Raw genomic sequence first — 22321 nt, 5'->3', positions numbered from 1 at the left:
AGTGTTCTAATTGTAGCTAAACCACCTTTAATTTCTATCCATCTTGTACTGTTTGGTAAACATTTCCTCCTGTTAGCTCCTCCCAGTGCAGCCAGCTGTAGCTCTGCTTATGGGTAGACTTCATTATTTTTCATGAATCAAATAGGTCTGGACTTGTTCCAGCTGGTAGGTACATGCTATATAAAGCTGGCTGTGGAATTCCTGCTCATGTGTCTCTTCAGATGCTGCAAGGTAGGTGGGAAGGACAAATGGTAATGCAAAGTTGCAGTCTGAGTAGGAGGCAGGTGCATCTCAAAGACACAGCTGTGTAAATGGCATTATTGTGAGCATCTTGTTCATGTGCCTAAAATTAATCGCTCTGCTGTGAGTGACAGCTGGACATGCTGAAAAGGGACTTCCAGCAGTGTCAGCAATGAGAGGCTCAAGACACTGAGATCTTGTGACAGCTCCTGAATCCCTGGGGGGACCTGGCATGATGAACCCAGAAATGAAAGGAAAAAGTTGAGTGAGTATACAAGGGTGTACATTTAGAGATTTCCATTTCCAGAATGGAAAACAAATTTACTGTTTTCAGATGGTCTTATGTGTTAATAAAAATACACAGTATTTTGAAGCTGTGGGTACTCTTTTCTGCTTGTACGTAAGCGTGAGAGTGTAGCTGTCAGCTGTTGTTGCAGATTTCTTCTCATAATTCACTGCAAACAAACCAGAATAGTTAGTCTGTCTCCCAGGTAAGGGAGAGTAGGCAAGCTTTGCTCCTTGGTAGCGGTCCATTAAGGAGCCACTTTGTGATATATTTTGAGATACATCTCCAAATGGTCTCTTAAAGTAAACCTCAACTTAAAAGCAGTATTTTAGTACTCAACCAGCCCTGTTTACTCTGAATGAACAAAATCAGCATCTCTGTAATGCATGGTACAGGAAAGAAAAGGTGATAGAGGCTGAATTTTTAGCTCAGATGTTCATTTTTGTTTCGAACACACCATGTGGTGATACACAGTTCTGAGGGCAGGAATGGCTGCAGTGAGGTGCTGGTGAGGAGATGATGTTGCTGTTTGTACAAACCTACCACTCTCCCACCACAGATTTTTTTGGGTAGATAGGTTTTTTGTTGTTGTTGTTGGGTTTTTTTGGTTTTTTTTTTGTTTTTTTTTTTTTTTTTTTTTGTCAGCTCCCAGTCTCCCCCCATACCTTCCCCTAGAGGGCACATGTATCCTGATCAGTTCGTGTCCTGGAAAACTGAGACCTACCATGACTGGCATGCAGGATGGTTTCCCTTTCCTTACTGTCTTAGTTGGGTGAGGCAGTTTTTTAATCGATTTACAAAATAGTAGCACTCCTCTGAAAGGCACGAGACTCGTGATTTGGGAAGATCATGTGCATGTTAAAGCAGAAACACAAAAGCTTTAACTTTTTAAAGACTTGGTAACTCCAGCTCCATAAGGCAGCAGAAACTGTCTGGCAGTTACTGTGTTCAAGACTTGGACTATTTTTAGAATTTCATGCACCTGACAGTGATACTTCTTTCCTTGTGCTTTGTAACTTCACAGAAATCAGACAAGTTTTGAAGCAGTGCCAACACTTTTAGGCTTAACTATGTATTTTTTGCAGCTGTTTAGAACAGCTAAATCTCCTTGTGGCTTTTGTAGGTGCTTGGTTTCCAGTTTCATCAGGAGGGATACAAACAGCTGCTGAGTTTCCATCTGCAGCATAACTCCTACTGTGCTTGTGCACTAAGGGAGAACTATTGTGTTTCTTGTCCATCCTATTTTTTCTTTTTTCCCAGAAGAAGCTAACTTCAGCCTTATACATCACTTCTTGAACTACACTAATGGAGGGGCTAGGAAATATCCATGTACGGAGAAGTTTGTCTACAGCTGTTTGAAGACTTGCTCTTCTCTATGCAGTCACCTTTCCTGTGCAAATCCTTGCAGTTTCCTGTTCAGGCATGGGTGGAAATCCCTCTGCCTCCCACAAGGTACCAGAACAAAAAGTAAAATTAAAAAACAAGGAGAAGTTTGAGCAGTGTCCACATTACCTTGAGTTGGTGTGGTGTGTACCACACTGCACGGCTCGGTGGTGAAGTTTGGTTTGGTTTTTTTACAAGGCCAAGCTGGTATTAGAAATGTTAATTTTATCAATGCAGCACTTTCAATTCAGTGAGACAATGAGAGTTGTTTGTGTCACAGACCAGCTCTAAGGACCAGCATCTGAGTAACTTGGATCTCCTTAAACTCATGATAATGTTTCCTTAGGGCAGGAGGAGGCAGGGATCCCAGCTCTTCTACTTCACTCTAACAACTCCAGCTAAACACAGGTAATTCTGATCACTCAGATGATAACTGCTCAGTCTAGTGCCAGGTAGTTACGGTTCTGAGGGTTTTATTTTCCTATTCATTCTTTTGACAAACAATTTTTGTAAGCAAGAACAATGAAAAACTGAGAGATAGTGTCCCAAGACTGAAATGTTTGGCAAACTGCTGTTTTATCTAACTATAAATTCACACATGAACACACTCTAATAAACAATTTAAATGTTTATTTGAAAAATGTTAACAGTACAAACTGGCAGGAGTAGACTGGGCCTACTCAGCAATATTTCTCAGCCAGTATTTCTGTAGAACTTAATGGAATTTTCATTTCTGTTTTGGGACTTCATAGAGTACTGCTGCCACAGATAAAAAAAGCAAGCTGGTTACAACTGCTAACAATTTTTATGAGTGGAAGGGACCATAAATATGTAAAGTGCTTAAAATATAAATCTGCTGTTCAAATTTTTGTTTTGCATATATAAAATGTCAGATGTTTTGAGTAACACAAGTGTTAGGTAGTGGTATCTTCCTTGCAAGAAACACTCGACCCTATGAGACCTGGAACCAGCAGGGGCAGCTTTGTTTAGGTTTGTAGGCACAGCTGATGTTTGCAGTATTCCCTCATCTTTTTCTGAAGAATGCCATCTGCAGATTTAAGGACACCCTGAATTTCATCATCTTATTAGTCAGGACAGCTAACTTGGTTTATGGCCATGAAAGCAGCCAGAATCCTGTCCAAGGTGTGGAAAAGTGACTTCACAGAAGTTAAAACCAATGGTAGCCCTCAGGGTGGAAAGCTGTTTTATTTTGAAGCTTCTGAAAAGGCTGCTTGTTTATGGAGAGGCACAAGGAAGTCAGCTTTGGGCCTTGGCCTGAGTGGCCCTTTATCAATTAATCAACTGACTTAGTTTTTTCCTACTAAGAAAACTAAGGTATTAAGATCAGGTGCCAAATATCAGATCAACTAAAAGTGTGTTTTTAAAAACCAGTAACTCCAAAGTAAATACAGTATTAAGTGCATGCTTTCTCATCTAAATTATTTTTCTTGTCTGAAAGGTCTGAAGGCAGGCTGATGGTAGTCACAGGTACAAAGCTGACTTGATCCAGGAGAAGGATGCCTCTGAAAGGTAAGGTTACCTGGCATTAAAAAACAATACACAAAACGATTCTGTGTTCTAAAAATCAGACTTATTCTTTAACCCCCCAAACTTAGTTTAAATCAATCCATCACCTGAGTATTACTCTCATAATATCTTTTACATGAAGTTGTGGTGAAAAATGCTTCCAAAATGTACTGCCTGTGGTTTCTAAGGGCTCCCTTTGCCCAGTTTCTACATCTGAAATGTCAGCACTGTAGGCTCTACCTGCTCAGTTTCATAGTAGCCTAAAACTGTTTGCTGTCAGGACCTACTGCTGATTCTCCAGGACTCAGCAACAACCTCCAGTTTTATCAGTGTAACACAGAATGGTATTAAAGACTTGGGATGAGGTCCCACCACACATCTCCCACTGTCATTCACCACATGAGATGTTCTGCTCATTCTTACTGGTTTACAATCCTGAGTTAAACCTTTATCATTCTGTAGAGGACTGCTTTACACAGGTAGCAATAAAATAACTGTGTGGTTTAGGGGTAGTTTTTTTGTTTTTTTTTTTTTTTTCCTGGTAAGTTTGTTTTTTTAGAATGGAGGGGGCAGTTCAATTTCTTTATACACTCTAACAAGGCATGAGTAAGCCCCGTCTTCCTCAGCTGGAAGAGAAATTACTGCAAGCTGGTTCCTCTGCTCCATCCTGACCCCCGCTATGGACAGGCCACCATCTACTTTGCTGAACATTTTGGATTAGAATTTTCTTCCCAGTTCTGATTAGTTCAGTTTCATACATGGCAGTGTTAAGCTACTTACTGCCAGCGGTAAGCTGCTTACTGCTGGGGAAAGTACAAAGTGCTTCCCCACTGTTTCTGCTCTAACCAGGGAAGCCCTCCCATCTGACAGCAGGCTGTGTGAAATGCCAGGGGAAGCACTGCTGCTTTTGTCACTGCAGTTTCCAACCTCCCTGATCTTCCAACCCTCCATTTTCCTGGTTTGTCAGAACGACCAAGGCCACTCCCCTGAGTGGATACATAAATTAACTGCATGCAGGGCCATTCAGAGGCACAGCTGACCAGCTGCATTTGAAGATTATCAGTTGTGCTTGGGGCTGATGAAGCATGCTACACTGTCACTCACTTCCCAAACAATGTAAAGTTCCAAGGGACAGCTCTTGCAGAGCTGACTTAGGTTGCTTTGAAGTGCAGGTGTTTGCCCATTCCAGCACTAAATCTACACTGATTTATTGCTTACAGTTAGTAATTCATCTTTCTGCCCCTTATTCTGAGACCTTACTTTCCTGAAAAATGTTAAGTGTTGCTGGTGAAAGCAAAGGTCTCAGAACAAGGGGCAGAAAGATGAAGCAGTGCCTTGCAGGCAATCAGCTTTATTTGTGACTTCTTACCACCTATGCCAGCACCAGTCACTATGGCTTGGAAGCTGCCTACAGAGGTAGGTCCCCCTTGGAGAATTCCCATGCAAATTTGTGAAGCCAAATTTGAGACCTTTCAGAACTACTGTAGAAATCCAACACGGTAGGAATATTAAAAGATTTGGAGATGTTGGAATTGTTTAGCCCTAGTTTCTACCCTCCTTTCTTGGAACTGTGTAAATGGTCACAATGTAGTCCTTGCTTGATAAAACATTTGGTAGTATGACAGCTCAGCTAAAGATATTTCCAAGGAAATGCATTCCCATGTCTTTCTGAAATGCCCATGTGTCAAAACTGCACTTAGAATGGAAAGGTACCAGTAGCTTTCTCATTGAATTTGTGCCACCATTATCCTACAGGATGGGCTGGCTTCTTGGAAGATTTTTAGTCAATATTTTGCCTTCATCAGAGCAACAGAAGAATTATAAAAATTACTTACTTATTTTCACAGGAAGGGAGAATCACCTTTAAGACTTTGATAATAAGAGTTGCTCCAACAACTCCAACAACAACAACTTCCATGAAACTAAACAAGATAGGTAAAGATTGAAACCAGAATCTGCACAACCCTTTTCTCAAGTCTTCCACCCACTGGCACATCACCTACAAAACAGGTAAAAATACAAAGACTGCAAAACAAAGTAACTGCTGGGTTTTTTAGCTACTGGTAAATCACATTACATTGTGATAATTTTACTTAAACTCATATATGCTTAAACATACATATAAGAACGATGGAATTGACTGGTAGTTCAGATATCTTTATTGTTCAGAGTTTGAAACAGGTGAAGGTTTAGTTCTCTGTTAATTAAAGGCCTCTTTGGAAAATACAGGACACTTGAACAAAGCAGACAGAAGGTTGTAACTGTGAGTGTTTTGGCCACAGAGGAAGCCATGAAACCCATCCTGGCCTAAGTTGGAACTGAAACTTCTCCAGCTGTTACTGTGTTTCCTACGGCAGGTGAGACCAGTGGTCCATTTTTCAAAGGTGTAAACACTTCAGCAGAGTCAGGAGAAAATTGTGGAATTTAAAACTAAGCAATATTTGAAATTGTCATAAATGCTTAGCTCAGTATAATGTAAATTTCACAACTGACTATCATGAAGTATCTGTGTGGTTAGAACATAGCAAGATTTAGAACCTCAATGGACTCCTACCAGACTTGTCACTGCTGAATGGTTATTTAGGAGGAGGCATTTTTTTTATGTGGGGTTTGTTTGTCTGCAGAACTCCACTGCTCTTAGTGGTTGTCTGTCTGTAAATAATTATATTTCTATACTAATAATTATACTAATAATTAAAACAAACAAACAACAAAAGTACCTTGTAAGAAGATGGAGGTTCTGTCCTAAGAGGGGTCTCTGGTAACTTGCCAGGTAATGTCTCTTCATCCACTGTAGTTTCTACTTGCTGAATGAGGTACTGACTGGTAGTTTGCAGTGGATCTTGAATATCTGAAGAAGAAAAGCTAGATTTAGTGGAGAGTTTGTTTTTTGTTTGACTCACTCTGCAGGAAAATAAAGACATGCTGTGTTTCTCTACAGAGGGTACAGTTCTCACACATTTGCAGCAAGAACACAGAAGGCTTTTTTTTTTTAACTTGAGTAGTGAGCTTGATAAGAAGCAGAAATAGTGTTATAGTGCTGCTTTTAGCTATGCCCTTAATTGTAAATTTCAGCTGTAATCAGACTAAAAGGTGATGGACTAGATCAAAATATTCTACTCCAATTAAATCCTTGACAGTTTTTGATTAAACAAAAGAGAAATACAATTAAGGCATCAAATAACTTCTATTGCTTTTAAGTTATTCAAGTGAATAACAGAAAACTCTTCTGTAGTTTGGAATTGACCCAGACAGGTATTTCCTCTACAGTCTTCTCTTTCATTCTCAGGAAAAAAGGGGAGCTGTAGAGAAACTTCCATCACAGATCTGAGAAAGAAATTTATTCCTGTCAGATATCTGGATTGCAGACTGCCAAGTATCAAGTACTTCAAAGGAGAACAGATTTGAAAACAAACAAAGTACCCAATACGAAGAGTTGAATTTAGGTGTTTTAAAAAATAAAAACCAAGACATATACAATAAAACCCTCTTATATGAAGAAACTCTTTTACTATGTAAAGCAAGGGATAAATGATGCTCTCTTACCCTGTGAAGCAATACATTGAATAGGGATGAAAATACTACTTAAAGCTGAGAGTTACCTTTTCCTGAGAGGTTGGGCAGTGTAAATAACACGTCATTGTCCCTTGGCATGGAATACAGCATGCTCTCTTTCAAAGGAACGGTGTAGTTGGAATGTCTAAGTATTCTCAGGTCCTTTACTAAAATATCTATTTCTGTTACTTCTTCCTGCTGAACCTACAAAAGATGCAAACATGATAATTACTGAGTTTAAAGCAAGACTGAAGCAGGCTGGCAGAGGACACCAGTACATCCCACAAAAGTCCATGCCACTAGGATGTACAGGTAGGGCTGTTATAACATGAATTGGTGTTCTTTGTTTTCACATATCACACTTCTGTAGACCACACCACATCAGAAAATATGCTGAACAGACTGGGTCTTTCTCCCTGCAAAAGCACATGGTAGTCAATCCATGGGCTGTTAATCAAATCTTATATAGTACATCACCATCCTCTTGCAAGGAGGCATTTTAGGGCATGGAAACTCAGGTGTGTAGTGAAAGCACTTGCAAACATTAGAAGTGCTGCTGAAGCAAGACTGACACTTCTGCTTTTGCAGGAGCATTGGTTGTTTTCAACAACTGAAAGCCAAGTGTCACAGCATTTGACAGTGTCCTGCTTGACATCCTTGTCTCCAAACAAGAGATATGCACTTGACAGATGGACCAGGCGCTGGATAAGGCACTGGCTGGATGCTTGCACTCTAGAAAGTTGCTGTCAATGGCTCAATCTCCAAATGGAGATCAGTGACAAATTATGTCCTTAGAGATGGGTATTTGTACTGCTGCTGTTTAACAGCTTTGCTGGCACCATGGACAGTGAGACTGAGTGTACCCTCAGCAAGTTTGTTGATGATACCATGTGGTCAACCTGCTGAAGGGAAAAGATGCCATCCACAAGCAGCTGAACAGGCTTGAGAGGCAGACCCATCATGAAGTTCAACAAGGCCAAGTGCAAGGTGCTGTACCTGGCTTGGGGCAGTTCCAAGCACAAGGCTAGGCAGCTAAAGAACCACCTTAGAGAGAAGGACGTGGGAGTACTGGTGGATGAAAAGCTCAACGTGACCTGGCAATGTGCATTCACATTCCAGAAAGCAAACTCTGTCCTGGGGATGTATCAAAAGCAGTGTGGCCAGAAGGTTGAGGGAGGTGATTCTGCTCTTCTACTGTGCTTATATGAGACTGCTTTTGACTTAAAGGAACAATCAAGGAAACAACATTAGCTTTCTGGTGGTTTTTACCAGGTCCGTATGAAAATCTGAAATGCGGTGTGAGGTCTAGTTTGAAGCCTGAAATATACAATACTGTTGGGTAACAACTGAATCAAACCATGATATCTTAGACTGTTATCAGTGGGATAAAAACCTCACTGGAAAAGCTATACACCTCCCACTGGGGCTTTTCATTAGCAAAGTAAGATTCTGACATGCTCCAGATACCTGTAAAAAATACCACAGGCTGACCATGTAACTAATCAAGAATCAATGGTATTATCATCATTAGCTTTTAAAAAATGAAAAAGGCAGCAGAACACAAGCCAGCTTCAACAAAGCCTGGCCACATATAAGATGCAGACGTCCAGAAAGAGAAATATGACACAGAAATAAGCCAGTTGCTGGCTTCAGCAGCTGGCTCTTTTCTACAGAATTTCTTTGGGTAGTAAATCAGCTCTACTATATAGGTGATTTTTGAGAACTCAGTTCTGCACATTTCAGTCTCAGAATTGCAATCCCTCACATTGACTGCTATTTGTGCAAATACAGTTAGAATTGGAGAGGGGGGTGGAGGTGCTTGTTCATCTCAAACTCCATGTTGATTATCAAGATTCAAATTATCTTACACACACAGTCTTTTAAGGCTAAGCTCTCAGGTGTAGTGGGTTTTCACAGTAAGCCCACTTGCCGTAAGGATTTCCTGCTGCAAGCTCTTCCCCATGCTACCGGCTCGAAACCTTCTGTTAGCTTGGAATAAACAAAGGGGAAAACCTCAAGACACAGAATGAGCTCATGCCCCTTTTGTTTGTTTTGTACGTTATTTCATAAATCAACTCTCGCTTTTGAGTCTGGCTTTGTTTGCACAAGTTCACTTATTCAAAGTGCATGTGATATAGTAAATGATAATTATTAAAACAGAAATAGAAGCATTAAAACTTGACGTTTCCTCATGAAACACCCCCATTATTATACTGCCAACTCTGCTGTTACCTCCCTCAGTACTGTGTTAGTTAACATTAAATATATACTTTGTGTTCTAATCACCAGCCAGGTACATGTAAACCTTTTAATCCCTGGGAACTACTTGCCTCTCCTAAATTAAAAACAAGTAGAATGTTGTAGCGTGGCTTTTTTTTTTTTTTTACCTGTTTTCCATCAATTTCTGTCACTTCTTCCTGAATGACAATCAGCTGCAAATCAGAGGTGGATGCCAAAGGCCACTCATGAACCATGATGCGAACACGGACGGTTCCCAGACGCTGCTGATCCGGTAAGTTATCCAAGCTTCTCTTCTCCACTGTAAACACACAGTGTCATGATTTTCAAAGAGAAACCACCTCAACCAGAAAGCAGTACTTGGCCATAGAGAAAACAGGTGCAACTCTGACACAGATGCCTTTGCACATGCAGCACCTGAGTGGAGAGGTCAAAGTACCACTAGCATCAAACCAGAGATGCCAGAACAGCAGTACAGAACATCTGCACTATGCTGATGTCCTTAACACTTCCACTATCTGCTTTTACCGACAGTAGTAATCTGGGCAACAGCTAAAACAGATGCCATGATTTTTTTACCAGTATATCACCAAATCAGACTCAGAACAGGTCTCTTAAAGCAGCAGAGTTGTACAATCCCTTGACTCAGGGAGCCTGCAAACAGTGTCATATCTCTGCCTTTGAAGTTTGCGTTTAATACTCCAAGCAGAGCTCTTTGGCTTGGTTATTGCTTCATTCTTATTTCAGTTGTCCGAAAAAGTTCATAAAAGTAATGCCACAGCCTAGCCAGCCACCTGGGTAAACATCTTGGTTTGCACAACATTCCCCTTCCTCTGAATACAGAAACAAATATGCTCATTTCCAGGCACACTGCATCTCCTGCTCAAGATGAGTGTCAGTTCCCTCCTACATATTTTTCTGTCCTCCTCTCTGTTTTCATATGTGACTGGTGACACCTCAACCTCTCTTCCTACCCAAAAGCTTTCAGCTATTTCAACAATTTAATATGCTACAAGTACGCAGAGAACTGCCTTTCTACCCTGGCTGTTTCTGCATAGTCTTAGTATCCTTCTCCCAGTTAGCACACCTCTGCTTCAGGTGAGGCCATGCTAGAACTCAAGTCCTGGAGAAGCACAAGAGTGGAGGTGAGGGATCTCTCCAGCATGCAGATACCAAGGGACACGAACTGAGACCAAGCCATCCCTGCTGCTAAGCCACTGGTGCTGTGTGTGTCACTTGCAGTGCTGAGCTTACCAGGCAGTGTGGGATAACGCTCAACTTGGGTCTCTCAGTCACACAGTAACTACTCAGTGTGTCCAGAACTTTTATGCTGTGATCCCTGCTCTCATAAAGCTATTTTTCTTATTTAAAATATAGAAGAATACTTTCTGGCATAATTTAGTAACATCTTCCATTGCCAAAAGAAGTGGCAGACAGGAAGTTCCTTACAGGTGTGAGCCAGGGCACTAACCTGGTTGCTGAATATTTTCTGACTTGGAGCAGCAAGCATGCACTAAAGACCCAAAGTTTTTAAGATGCCAAACAGCTGAAGCTCCCTGTGTTCCCAGCTTTTACCATGTGTTAGGCTGTTCAAGTACCCTTACATTCACAGGAGTGACAGACACACTTCCAAAACTGACATTTGGGGGAACTTCAAGTGGGGATATAGGTGCCAAGAATGATCTGAAAACAGTGGCAGAGTACATGGTCTCTAATATTCAAAAGCATGATTATTAAGGTCAAGTTTTGTTTTTATATACACTCAGGAGTATTTCCCCCTCTATTATTAAGTATCTTGACATTTCTTTAGTATTTTACAAACAATACCTGAATCTGTTGTCAATAATTTAGTAAGTAAACAGTATAAACATTACATTACAGGTAACAGAGAGAGGTATTGTGCTCGGGACTCAGACCCAAACATGGAAATAAAGAGTCACAGGTTTTTAGCTCCCAGGTCAAATAAGTATTTTCCTCACTGTTTCAGATTCAAAACTAGTCACTGCAAGTGCTACAACTATGATTTGGGAAATTAATAGGAACTACAGAAAAATGCTCGGGATCTCTCAGAATTTGTTAATAAAATTGTATCTACTTTTCTGGAGTGAGTTGTTTTGCAAGTAAATGATATTTTGCCACGGTTTTGTACCAGAAAAAGAGAAATTGATTACTGCTCTCCTTCTCCAGAAGAGAAATACTGTCAAATTAATAATTGATCATGCTTGGGAAAGAGAGGTTCAAGCAACAAGGTCACAGCTCAGAGAAGCAATTTAAAAAAGTGTTAGCATTCTCTAAGTGCCTGATGACGATGACCTCAGATACCAACCTAGAGATTGACTGCATCTCATGCAGCTGAAGACTGTTCTTAATACAACAGAAGCTTAAATCAAATAAACCTAATGACCCTTGTTTAATTAATTATACCCTATGCTCTGTAGATCTCCAAAAACATCACAGTACTTTCTGTTTTTTCACAAAAAAATGTAGCATTGAATCAGTGGAAAAACAGGAGGTTCAAGACAATTTGAAGTTATTTACCACTGCAGGACCGTAGCAAAAGTGCAGTATTTGTGCTACACTATCCTATCCAGCAGAAACTTGTTTGTCCAATAGACACAGAAGTGATATCATTAAAAGATCTTCCTAACAACAATTCATACTTCTGTTATTGAATCTCCTTCTGGATATATGCCAGCCAACCTAGGGACACAGCCATTAGCAGGGTGGAGTTGCATCCTTCTGTTTACATTGTCTAGCTTGTAGTGCAAAACATTCTTTTGAAAAGATGGGCAGAGTCTGGATTTCAGACTAGACCATTTACACACAAGCCTTTTAATGTGACTTGTAATGAAGGCGGTAAGATTTTTTTGATCCATTTTAATACCAAAACTGTCCTACCTTGGGAAATGTTTTGCTTCCATAATGCTCTGGTTTACATAATACAGAACACATAGCTCTTGTAAGCTTTGGTTACTACACAACAGGGAAGCCAAATACCCCAGGGAGGGTGGAAAATGAAAAAAAAAAGGAAAAAGAGAATACTCACATATTATTGTTTGACATGTTATGTGGGCAACCCCGCTTTTCATAGGAAAGTCATTTAGATAGACCTGTCCATTAACATAGGTGATATTAAAAAGAACCTGAAAGAAAGACAGCCAGAATGAGTGTATGTTTCCTGCCTCTGTGATGTAATTTTACTCTCAGAGGAATAAATTCCATACTGACTGATGTCAGAATAAAGAATATACTTGCAACCGCTGCAGACTTTGTTTCACTGCATATAAATTCACTGAATAAATAGAAAAACCAGACAAACCTGTCCTTTGTGAAATTCTCCACTGGTGTTCAGCATCATAACACCAACCCTGATCGCTTCCTGGAAGAAAAAAAAAAACAAAAAAAAAAAAACCAGTGAGAAGTGATGTAAGTTTGAGAAAACACATGAGCCACTGCAGGCAACTTTTGTGTACTGTCCCAGCAGAATGACTTTGTATTAAACCCAGAGTGCATTCCCAGGCTTTCTATCCAGCAGACAGAAGGAAAGGAATATGCTTTCTTGTTTCATGTAAGGATTAGTCTGGTTTTTTCACCTCTCTTTTTAATAAAGAGGACTGAGGAGAAAGAATGACATCTGCATCCCCCTATGTAGAGTTTGTGGTTTTTTGTAACAAAGATAAAATAAAAAAATAATAAACATCATCATTTGTTTCACAAGGATATAATGACAGTCTCTCATATTAGCTGAAAAATAACAGACCACAAAAGGTAATAATCAGATTCTCTGTAAATGTTTTTTTAAGCACTCCAGTTAGTCTTCAAAGTGAAGTTTAACACATGTTAGTCTATAGCAATGAACATGCAGTTTTGTCAATAGAAGTCCTGCTGGATTCCAAATTTATGCCTCATGGGACACCTCAAACTCACAGAAAATGGGGATTTGCTTCTTTCTTTCAAATCCTAATTGCTGTAATTTATTGACTCACTCATTCTCTCCTCTCATTTCTCCCTTATAATTTCAGGGGCTGCTTTGCAAATGGGACCTTAAATATGCCAGGATTGTCCCTGAAAAAAACTACACACAAAAATCAAATCTTGCTTGCACATAGATAAAAGTAATGATTGCCACACTGCTTCCCTCAGACACCTCTTCAGAAATAATGTTAAGCTCCATATTTGGCTTGTGGGAGCCTTCAATGATTATAACTTAATTTCATTACCACCTGGACATGGCACTTAGTACTATGGTCAAGTTAGCTGGGTGGTGGTCAGTCAAAGGCTGAACTTGATCTTAGAGGTCTTTCCCAATTTAACTTTTATCCTCTGGAAAACATCTCCATACCTTCAGCATCTTCTTTAGCTCTGTAGTTAAGTCACTGTTTCACAACCAACAGTTAAAAAGTGAGTCATGTCTTAATAAAATACTGAATATGCTGAGAAGTTAAAATAAATAAAAAAATGTAAATACACTGAAAGACTTTTCATTTAGTATTTTTACACAACACTAGATTTTCAGCCAGAAAATACGTGAAATATACAATACCTAACATAATACAGTCCCAGTTTATGAGCAGAAAACTTCTGAAGTGTGACTGTAATGTCAAAAAATCATTGAAATAAGGGCTGTTAATGAGCATACTCAAATAGCCAGAACAGCTAAAAACTCAAAAACAACCTCCAAGATTCAGCTGGAATCTGGCATCATGAGAAGAATGGCTTAAAACCTAACAAAGATAACCTTTTCGTTTGAAGTGACTTGGAAATACTTTAGACCCATTTGGCATATCAGTAGGAAAATTTGCTGGCCACCGAGACCAAAGAAAAATCTCTCCTCAAGGCCCCTTCTATGAAACAGGTTTTTATACTGACTTTTCTTCAAAACTTAAATCCTAGCTATTCAAAGGAAAATTACCAAATTAGTCAGACAAGTGAAGTCTGTAACTGAAAATATAAACTGGATTAAAAGTATAAACATAGGATACATTCTATCCTGTCTTCCTGTAATTTCCTCAAACCACTTATTTTCTTATCATATTTTAAGAACTGTGTATATTGGTAACAAAATAAAAATCCACCAAACTTTTAGGTATTTTAGCTCTTAGCATTTAGAACTGTAAGTCTGCTACACTCTCAAACTGTTTAACATTACTAAACTTTGTGGCATCACTTCCTAGGTTTTTCTATTTTCTGGGAATTCAAAGGGCACAAAAGATGGATTTTCCAGGCAGTCTTAATAGTCCTTCATTTTTAAAGCCACAAATTACATCTGAGGTTTTTTTTTTACACAGAAAGCATTTCACAATCTTTTTTTCGACATCTACACAGGGACTCACTGAGGTTACAAGAAAAAGGAAATGACTGATGAAAAATAGGAAAACCCCCTCCTTTTTTTTTAAATCAAATGCTTTATTTGAAAGTGAAAGGCATGAAGGAAGCTAGATATGCCCAACAATTGACTGTTACATGTACAAAGTTAGCTATACATACAATGATTAATTTCTTTCAAAACAGCTGTCAACTCTGTTAACACAGTATCCACAAGCAATTTTATGAATTCCAGAACATACTTAAAACTTGCAATTGAAGAGCACCTTGCATTTTTAAGAAATAAAATATTTCAGTGGATCTCTTCTGTGCTGTCAAAGGTTCAAAAATCAGATCATAAGGTGCAGACAAATAAGACAGTTTAACCACTTGCTGACTCTGCCACTGAAGAGAGAGTGCAGATCTCTCCTAAACATCATTCTTCCCTCTCATCCATCCCAAGTCAGTGAGGTAATTTAGCTCATTAAATTGGCACAAAAACTTTCCCTTTTTTGCCAGACCGTTTTTCAGTCAGAACAAGCAAGGAAGAGCTGGATAAGCATAAGAGATCCAAGAACACAGCTAGGAAGAATGAGCTGGGCTCCTTGTTCTGACAGACACAGATTGTTGGACTGCCTCTGCTGCATGGTCTGTCTGTCCTTTCAGCATCTCTTTGGGAGATGTCTGTCCTCACCATCTCAGGTGATGGTGATGCACCTCCTTAATGGTACAGGTTCAGAAAGTTGCTCAATAACTCATAGCAATGATCAGTATTCCCCCACAGCAGCTGTATCATGACCCTTGCAATTCTGTGCTCAGATACAACAGAGAACTCATACTGTTGCTGTTTCTGGGACTAGTCCATTCACATCCAGATCCAACAAATTCTACTGATATCTTCCCATATCCATTCTACTCACGTGTCATATGCTCTCGTTTTGCAATTTATGAGCAGATTGTTCACTGCTCTTCTTATCTTCCCATGGAAAATAGCAGTGTTCCAGCTCAGTCTTAACCTTCCTTGAAGGCAAATTTCACACTGCTGTCTTCCCATGGCTTCCCCCTGGTGTCTCCTGCAGTGTCACACTCAAAACTCAATAGGTCCTACTGTGGCCCATCTTCCTGACCCTACACATACCCCATAACAAAATCTACAGGATGGCAAAAGCAACAAGATGTATGCCTAATGCAGTGAAAAGCTGGGCAGGAGTGCTGGGGGAAAGGAAGCATCAAATCACAGGAGAGCAGAGCAACATCCCAGCTAATCCACTTTCACCCACAGCAGGGAAGAAGTGATGCATGGCACTGCCCCTGTTACCACAAGCCTGACTGGTACCCCTTCAGTATGTGCATGTTGATAAGTGCTCAAGGGCTATACACTGCTTATGCCTCCTACAGGGGACGGAAACAGATGTGGCAGACCAACAGCTCTTGTACCAGTCTTTTTTAGGATGAAAAGTCTGGTCTGACAAGCTACATTTGCTAGAAAGTGCTCCAGTGATAATCCAAACCCCCATCTTTCCAATCCTAGGGCTGAAGACCCGCACACCTACAGAACATCCTTTAATTTCAGCAGAGGAATTTTTTTAATGTTACCATAATAAAATTCACAACCTGAGGGTGGAGGGGAAGAAAGTGTTTTATAGTGCTTTGTAGATATGTCTTGTGGTTATGTACTTCGGTGCTAAGAAAGGTATGTAACCCCACATCCCTTATTTTCTAAAAGCATAGTAAGCCAATCCTGCAGTAACAAAGCCACTGAGAGCAGAACACGGGAACTCTGCAGTAGTCCATACTATTGCACTGTCAGTTTCTGGACAAGCCTCAGCTATGAGTGTAAAACTTGGCTGTATAACTCAGAATGCACTTGTCAGTATTAACAGTATCATGCAAGTTTCAGACAGGACTGTAATTTAAAAGGTTCTGAATTCACTGAGATATTTGAAAAAGCAGTGCTTTGACAGAGCCAGAATGAAAGGACAGTCCCAAGAAGCAATTCAAGTCCCTAAGAACTGGGGTGTGCTTTCAGCTTACCACTGACCTCATTCCATACTTCACAGCCCCTTGTCCCCTCCTGTGCTGGTAAAATGCCTTCACACAAAACTCCAATCTGCACTAAAAATGGCCCTATCATTCTTAATACTCTTACAGGATCTAAGTGTCTCTCTTGAGATGCTTCCTATGATTCCTCATCCCTGCTTTAGTGCTCCAGCAGTGATATTTACAGTGGTAATGGCCACAGACAGAACCTGAAAAGAGGACAGCACCCCTGCCATGAATACAAGTCATTCTGTTCTAGGACAGCTAGGCAGCAGCACTAATGGTGTGATGGCGTAGGTTACAGTAAACTAGTGAATTTCTGTGAGCTTGGATCAGCAGAGGTAAGCAGGTAATCCCTTTCTAATCCTTTTCTCTTTCACTGTGTGCTGCAACAGAACCCAGGACTTTTAACTGGGGCACTATAATAGCAGTAGGAGCAGAAGAACAAGAAGGGGAAAAGATGAAGGGGAAAAGATGTCAGCAAAGAATATAAAGCATCTGGCATAAGTTAAAAGGGAATATTCATTAATTCTCCAAGACTAACACCACACAAATCCTCACCTAAGACAATTTTTTTAAAGAAAAATGCTGCAGAAGAAAAAGCTGATGGGTTCAATCACGCAGGAACTTCAAACAGATCTGATTATCTGATTAAAGAATCATGGAAAAACTCTGTCCACAGGCAGTGAATACCTGATGGGGTGCATTGTACAGTTCCTCCCAGTACAGGGTAACTGCTGAGTCCTGCACAGCTGCATCAGTCACACAAAGCCCATCAAGATTCTGCTGCTAGCAGCCGGCCCACTTGAAGCACAGCTGTTCCCTATTGAGGCTCTCCAAACAAGGCTCTTTCTGCACTACAAGGCCTGTGAGAAGCCAAGTGGGCAGCCCTAGAACAGATGGCAAATGCCTTACAAGATGGCCAGCTGTACAGAGACTCGAAAGTCAGACAATCCCCTCACAGCCATTACACAGGCACTGCTGATATCCTGTTCGTGACTGAAAAATGTAAAGTCTGATGTAAGTTGCCAAAAATAAACAAAACTAATAACCTGTTTCTCAATTTCAGAAGAGATTATGGAAAAAAGAAGTGTCTGAGTAGATAAACAAACCTACCACACAACCTCATAGCACTTGAGTCCTGGCACTCACATAGACAACTGGTTCCAAATAGTGCAACTATATATTGCAATCCAGGGCTCCATGATCCATGCTTCACATAATTCTTTCATAAGAATCAAAACAGAACTATGTTGTAGAGTCTTAACTGCAATCAGGCATGACTGAATTGAGAAGTAACCATGGTAAAAGTTTGACATGACAAGTTAGAATTTCACAAGTATGCAGGATGATAATTTGTCCCTCACATTTCAGAAATTTTTTCTGCAACATTTTCTCCATTTAGATTTGGCATTATTAAACTGCATGACAGTATTTAGGATAAGATAACCACATCCAGTATTTTCTTAACTAGCTAAAGCTGAAGTCTTTCTTAATATAATAATCTAACATGATGTTTTTGCTTTGCTTTTCTGAACAAGCACACTTAACTTTCATTCCTCCCTTGTTTTACAGTGACTCTTATTATAACATGGCTTATCCTTCCCTTTCTCCTACGTGTGGTGCTAGAATTAACTGCCTCTGTATCCTCCCTATGAAACCAACTCATACTATGATATTCTATCATGAGTTTTAAAGGTGAATACTCAGTCTCATATCATGGAGACATGGTTTCATCATATTGCTTTAATTTAATCAAATCATGGGAAGATGATGTCAGCTCTTTTAGGCCTGAAAATCACATGTGCTGGGCTGCTAATAGAGAAAGTGGCATAAAGTGATAGAAGAAACATTCAAGCATACCGTTATTAACAAGTTTCTTCTTTGATTAAAATACACTGTACTCACTGCATCAAATGGTTGATGTAGTGAAGATTATTTCCTGCTGTTGTGAAACGACCCATTCAAATAGAGGTTTCTTGCAGGCAACAAATAATATAAAAACATTTTTTTTCCCCAGGCAACTGAACTGAACTAGAAAGAAAAAAAAAAGTTTGCTTTTTAGAAAGAACTCTGCTAGCCTAAATTATCAAGAGATAAACAGAATAAGCAAATAACACTGTATTAGCACCGCTTTTAGCCAGTTCCTATCAGCACATTAAAAAATATTCTAAAGCACAAAACATTATTCCTGACCTTGCACCAGAAACACTACTTAAATGTGAAAGTCAGTAGTCTTATTGCATCATTCCCTTTAATTTTTTAAAGAAAAAAAAAAAAAAACAAAAAGCCAAAATAACAACAACCCCTCAATTTTGTCTAAAATCAATCCATTTTTAGTCCAGTTTTGCATATCCAACTTTTTTGAGGAAAAATAAAAACCACAACAGACACGCTAATGTTAAAAAAAGGAGTCCAGATTTCAAAACAGCTTTTAAAAGAAATTACGAGTGTTGCACAACAGTTGAGACGTTCACATTCCAGAGCTGAACAAAAGCATTTCAGCCTTACAAAATGCAATTCCAGTGTCTCAAGGTTTTTCCTCAGTCCTTCCACAATGGTTTCTGTAACACCATTGCTATCAGCAAGGAGGTAAACTTTAACACCAGCTTTAAATCCCCACAAGGAAGAGTTACTTGACAGCATGGCATTCCCACTCTGCCCATTCCCACTGCCTAGGCATTTCTGTTCCTAACAGGCCACCAAAAAACAGCTCAGTGTCAAAAAACATTGATTCTCCTACTCAAAACTTTCTAAAGACACACTGTTCCTTCTGTATCAAAACTAGTTCTATATGTACAAAAATAAACAGTGCAAAAGAAAACACAAGTTTTTATTTTGTGAAGTTTAACATTTAAAAAGAAAAAAACACTCGAGTAAACATTTATATGTTCCTTTTTGACTCTCAGAAGAAATTTTCTGCATATACTTAGGCCGCCAGACCCGTATAAAACTAAAAGAGTGCAGACACTTCCAAACTATCAAATTGTGAGCTCACAAGACCACCTGAGCAGTATGGCACAAATGGACAAAATCAACCCTACAAACAGAACAGCTGTGCCCATAAAGGCATCACAGTTCCTAAGTCAAGCCCTACTCACACTCCAGAACATACCAGTTCTATCTCTGACTCCCAGCTGCCTTACACCTCTGCCCCAAGCTGCCAGCACCTCTGTGCCCTGCTCCCGCTTTCACATCCAAAGACAGCAGACACAAATGTGCCTCCGTGTCCTTTAAAACTGCTGGCAGTGACGAAGAGCTTTAATGCTACCAAGCTGTAGCTTCAGTGCGGAAGTGTGACAGTTTCTGGGCAGAAGGTGAGCAAGAGCACAAGTGTATATTACAGCATATTACACTGAGTGAGCCTTTCGGCAAATTCAGCACTCCCCTTCTCCGCGGGATAAGCAAAGTACCTGAGGACTGAGCTCCCTCTGCTCTCTTTAGCACATCTCGCTTCAGGCATTCAGGCACTTTTACAGGTGTCTGAAGATCTAGATCCCCGTTTTGAAATCAGAGCTAAGGAGGTCTCTCTTCAAAAGTTCAGGAAGAGAAGCAGAAACCAGGAAGTAAAGCCAGGAATGAATCCTGCTTCGCAACACAGCATGTGCCAGGGCAGGGCCTCCGTCAGGCTTTCTTGAACATGTTTTACTTAAACTGCACTAACAAATAACTTTGGAGGGAAAAAAAAGACATAATAAATTTAGTCAGCATAACAGTAATTTCACATTGGCTAGACAAGTTGACTACAAACCCCTCGCAACTCTTCCTCTGTGATCTTACACTCTGGATTCACTATTATAACCATTTCAGAGGATATACCTGATCATGATTCAAGCTCAGGCAGAAGTACCGAGTTCTTCTGTAATTCTAGAGGTCAGAGCTCACCTGATTCTGTGGCAAATCTTTTTATTCCCATTGGAAAGTTCTCCTAAGTAGTACCCCAAGTAGTACCTTCCACTCTTTTAAAAAGCCACCAAATTTAAAACTGATGTCACCAAGATACAGCACAGATACTGGAATGGAAAAGCAGGCAAGACAATGCCCTGTGTATTTACAGATAAACACCAAAACCCTTTCCTCGGGTCGATTCACGAGCAGGCTAGGCACAAGTGCGGACCCAATGCAGCGCGTACTTCTACGGCACTGAACCACGGAGATGTGGGCGGACAAGCCTGAAAATACAAATACAAACACACCTACACTGCACAGAAGGAACCATCTCCCCCCCGCCCCCCCCTCAGACCTGTGAGATACGGCACATCGAATCCTATACAGACGAGCCAGCAAAGGGAGAGGGGAAAGAAACCCTTTCGCCCCGCGGCAGGGTCCGGCTCACCGCTGTGAGGGAGCGGGGCAGGGGCAGGGCGAGGAACGGGGAGAGGGACGGGGAGAGGGGCAGTGGCAGGGCAAGGACTGGGCTGGCCCCGGCGGTACCTGTCCCAGCGGAGCGGCCGGGCCCAGCAGAGCGGCGGCCAGAGGCGGCAGCAATAGCGACAGCGACAGCGGCAGCAGCCGCAGCTCCCGACGTCCCAGCGCCGCCTCCATCTTGCGACCCGGGAATTAAAAGCAAGTGAAACATCAACAGGCGGGGCCGGGAGGAAGCGGAGGAGGTGGCGGGAGGGGGCCGGCTCTGCCCCGGCCCTGCCCCTGCCCCTGTCACTGTCACTGTCCCTGCCCCTGGCCCTCGCCCTGGCCCTGGCCAGCGGGAAATCCCGAGTTCGGCCTTGCGGAATAAGGCAGGAGTACGGAGCTGCGCCTACAGGAGCCCGTCACTCTTAATAGGCGATCGCAGCCTTTGAAAGCACGAAGAGAGGTACCCGTATAGATAGTGTTAATAATTGCAGTTGCTTGTGAAATGGCCGGCGTATGTCGTGCTGTTGTCACCTGCTCTGCGTGGAGAGGGTCGTAGGGCCGGAGCGATGCCGGGCTGAGCCATCAGCGCCGCGCTGCAGGAAAGGGTGCTGGAAAACCAAAGCAGGCAAAATACTCCAGAAGGGAGCAGAAAGAGTCGTCGGGAAGGAAGAAACCACAAGATAAAGTTTTCAAGAGCTAGAAGTCATCATCCCAAAGAAGAAAAAGCAGAGGGAAACTTAGTAATGGCAGTCAAAACAATGGAAGTGTCAGGCAAAGACGAAGAAAACAAGCTGGACCACCAATGCACCTCAGTGGATTTGAGGATAACTAGTGTTTTATTTGCAGCAAGAAGGATTGCCATTGCCTGTTAGCAAAAAATGGTAATCGTAGCAAATATATGAACATCTGGTCTGGGGAGGTTTTAATACTGCCATAAATTAGCTGTGCCATTGAAGAAATCTTTAGCCTGATTTGCTATTTCTCTATGACCCCCTATTGGCTGATAATGAGCATAAACCATAAAACCCAGAAACTTCTTACTTTGTATGCAGTTCATATTAATGAGGCACTCATGCAAACATCTGGCACAAGGAACAAGACATTGGAAAATGAAGCCTAAGAGAGTCGTATATTGTGAAGTATGTTTCACACCCTTCCATGAAACCCTCAAATATTTGATCCCTAACCACATTTATCATCAGCAGGTCCTACTGTTTTAGAGATTTTGAAAAACAGAGCTAATTGCCTTTGTACTATCCACAGAAGTCAGTAACAGAAGAAGGGATAAAAACTGACATCTTAATTTCTTCACCATCACCTAGTTTACCTTATTTCTCACATTCTCATCCTCAAGATTTCTTATTTTTAATTTTTTTAATCTGTTGTGCTTGGTAA

At 40.8% G+C, this 22321-nt stretch overlaps 1 protein-coding gene and 1 long non-coding RNA gene across 3 annotated transcripts; one reads left to right on the top strand and one right to left on the bottom strand.

Annotated features, from left to right (window-relative positions):
* Positions 1-1993: 1993 nt before the first annotated feature.
* Positions 1994-7012, top strand: LOC134042526 (uncharacterized). The gene is made up of 5 exons (XR_009933056.1): positions 1994-2317; positions 3369-3439; positions 5284-5446; positions 5666-5793; positions 6726-7012. It is a non-coding gene; the product is annotated as an uncharacterized LOC134042526 (long non-coding RNA).
* Positions 2327-21118, bottom strand: GINM1 (glycosylated integral membrane protein 1). 2 transcript variants are annotated; one of them, XM_062490012.1, is made up of 8 exons: positions 21008-21118; positions 12549-12608; positions 12276-12372; positions 9379-9530; positions 7039-7195; positions 6157-6287; positions 5272-5435; positions 2327-3432 (listed from the first exon to the last, which is right to left on the bottom strand). In XM_062490012.1, the coding sequence occupies exons 1-8, from the start codon at positions 21116-21118 to the stop codon at positions 3324-3326; spliced, it is 981 nt and encodes a 326-aa protein (XP_062345996.1). In that variant the 3' UTR covers positions 2327-3323. The 2 variants fall into 2 exon arrangements, with proteins under 2 accessions (XP_062345996.1, XP_062345997.1); XM_062490013.1 differs by lacking the exon at positions 21008-21118 and adding an exon at positions 19987-20701.
* Positions 21119-22321: the final 1203 nt, after the last annotated feature.

This window comes from Cinclus cinclus, chromosome 3, assembly GCF_963662255.1.
Source record: "Cinclus cinclus chromosome 3, bCinCin1.1, whole genome shotgun sequence".
Taxonomy (NCBI): Eukaryota; Metazoa; Chordata; class Aves; order Passeriformes; family Cinclidae; genus Cinclus; species Cinclus cinclus.
The sequence above is the reverse complement of the archived record's forward strand: the minus strand, read 5'-3'. Positions and strand labels throughout refer to the sequence as shown.

Bases quoted from the DNA above. Each gene is read 5' to 3' on its own strand.
- GINM1 (XM_062490012.1), bottom strand. From the start codon at position 21,118: ATGGAGGCGGCGCTGGGACGTCGGGAGCTGCGGCTGCTGCCGCTGTCG. The intron at 6,288-7,038 runs GTAACTCTCAGC...TTTCTTCTTCAG, and splicing joins GCCCAACCTCTCAGGAAAAG to ATATTCAAGATCCACTGCAA. The intron at 3,433-5,271 runs GTAAGTAATTTT...CTTACCTTTCAG, and splicing joins CTCCCTTCCTGTGAAAATAA to AGGCATCCTTCTCCTGGATC.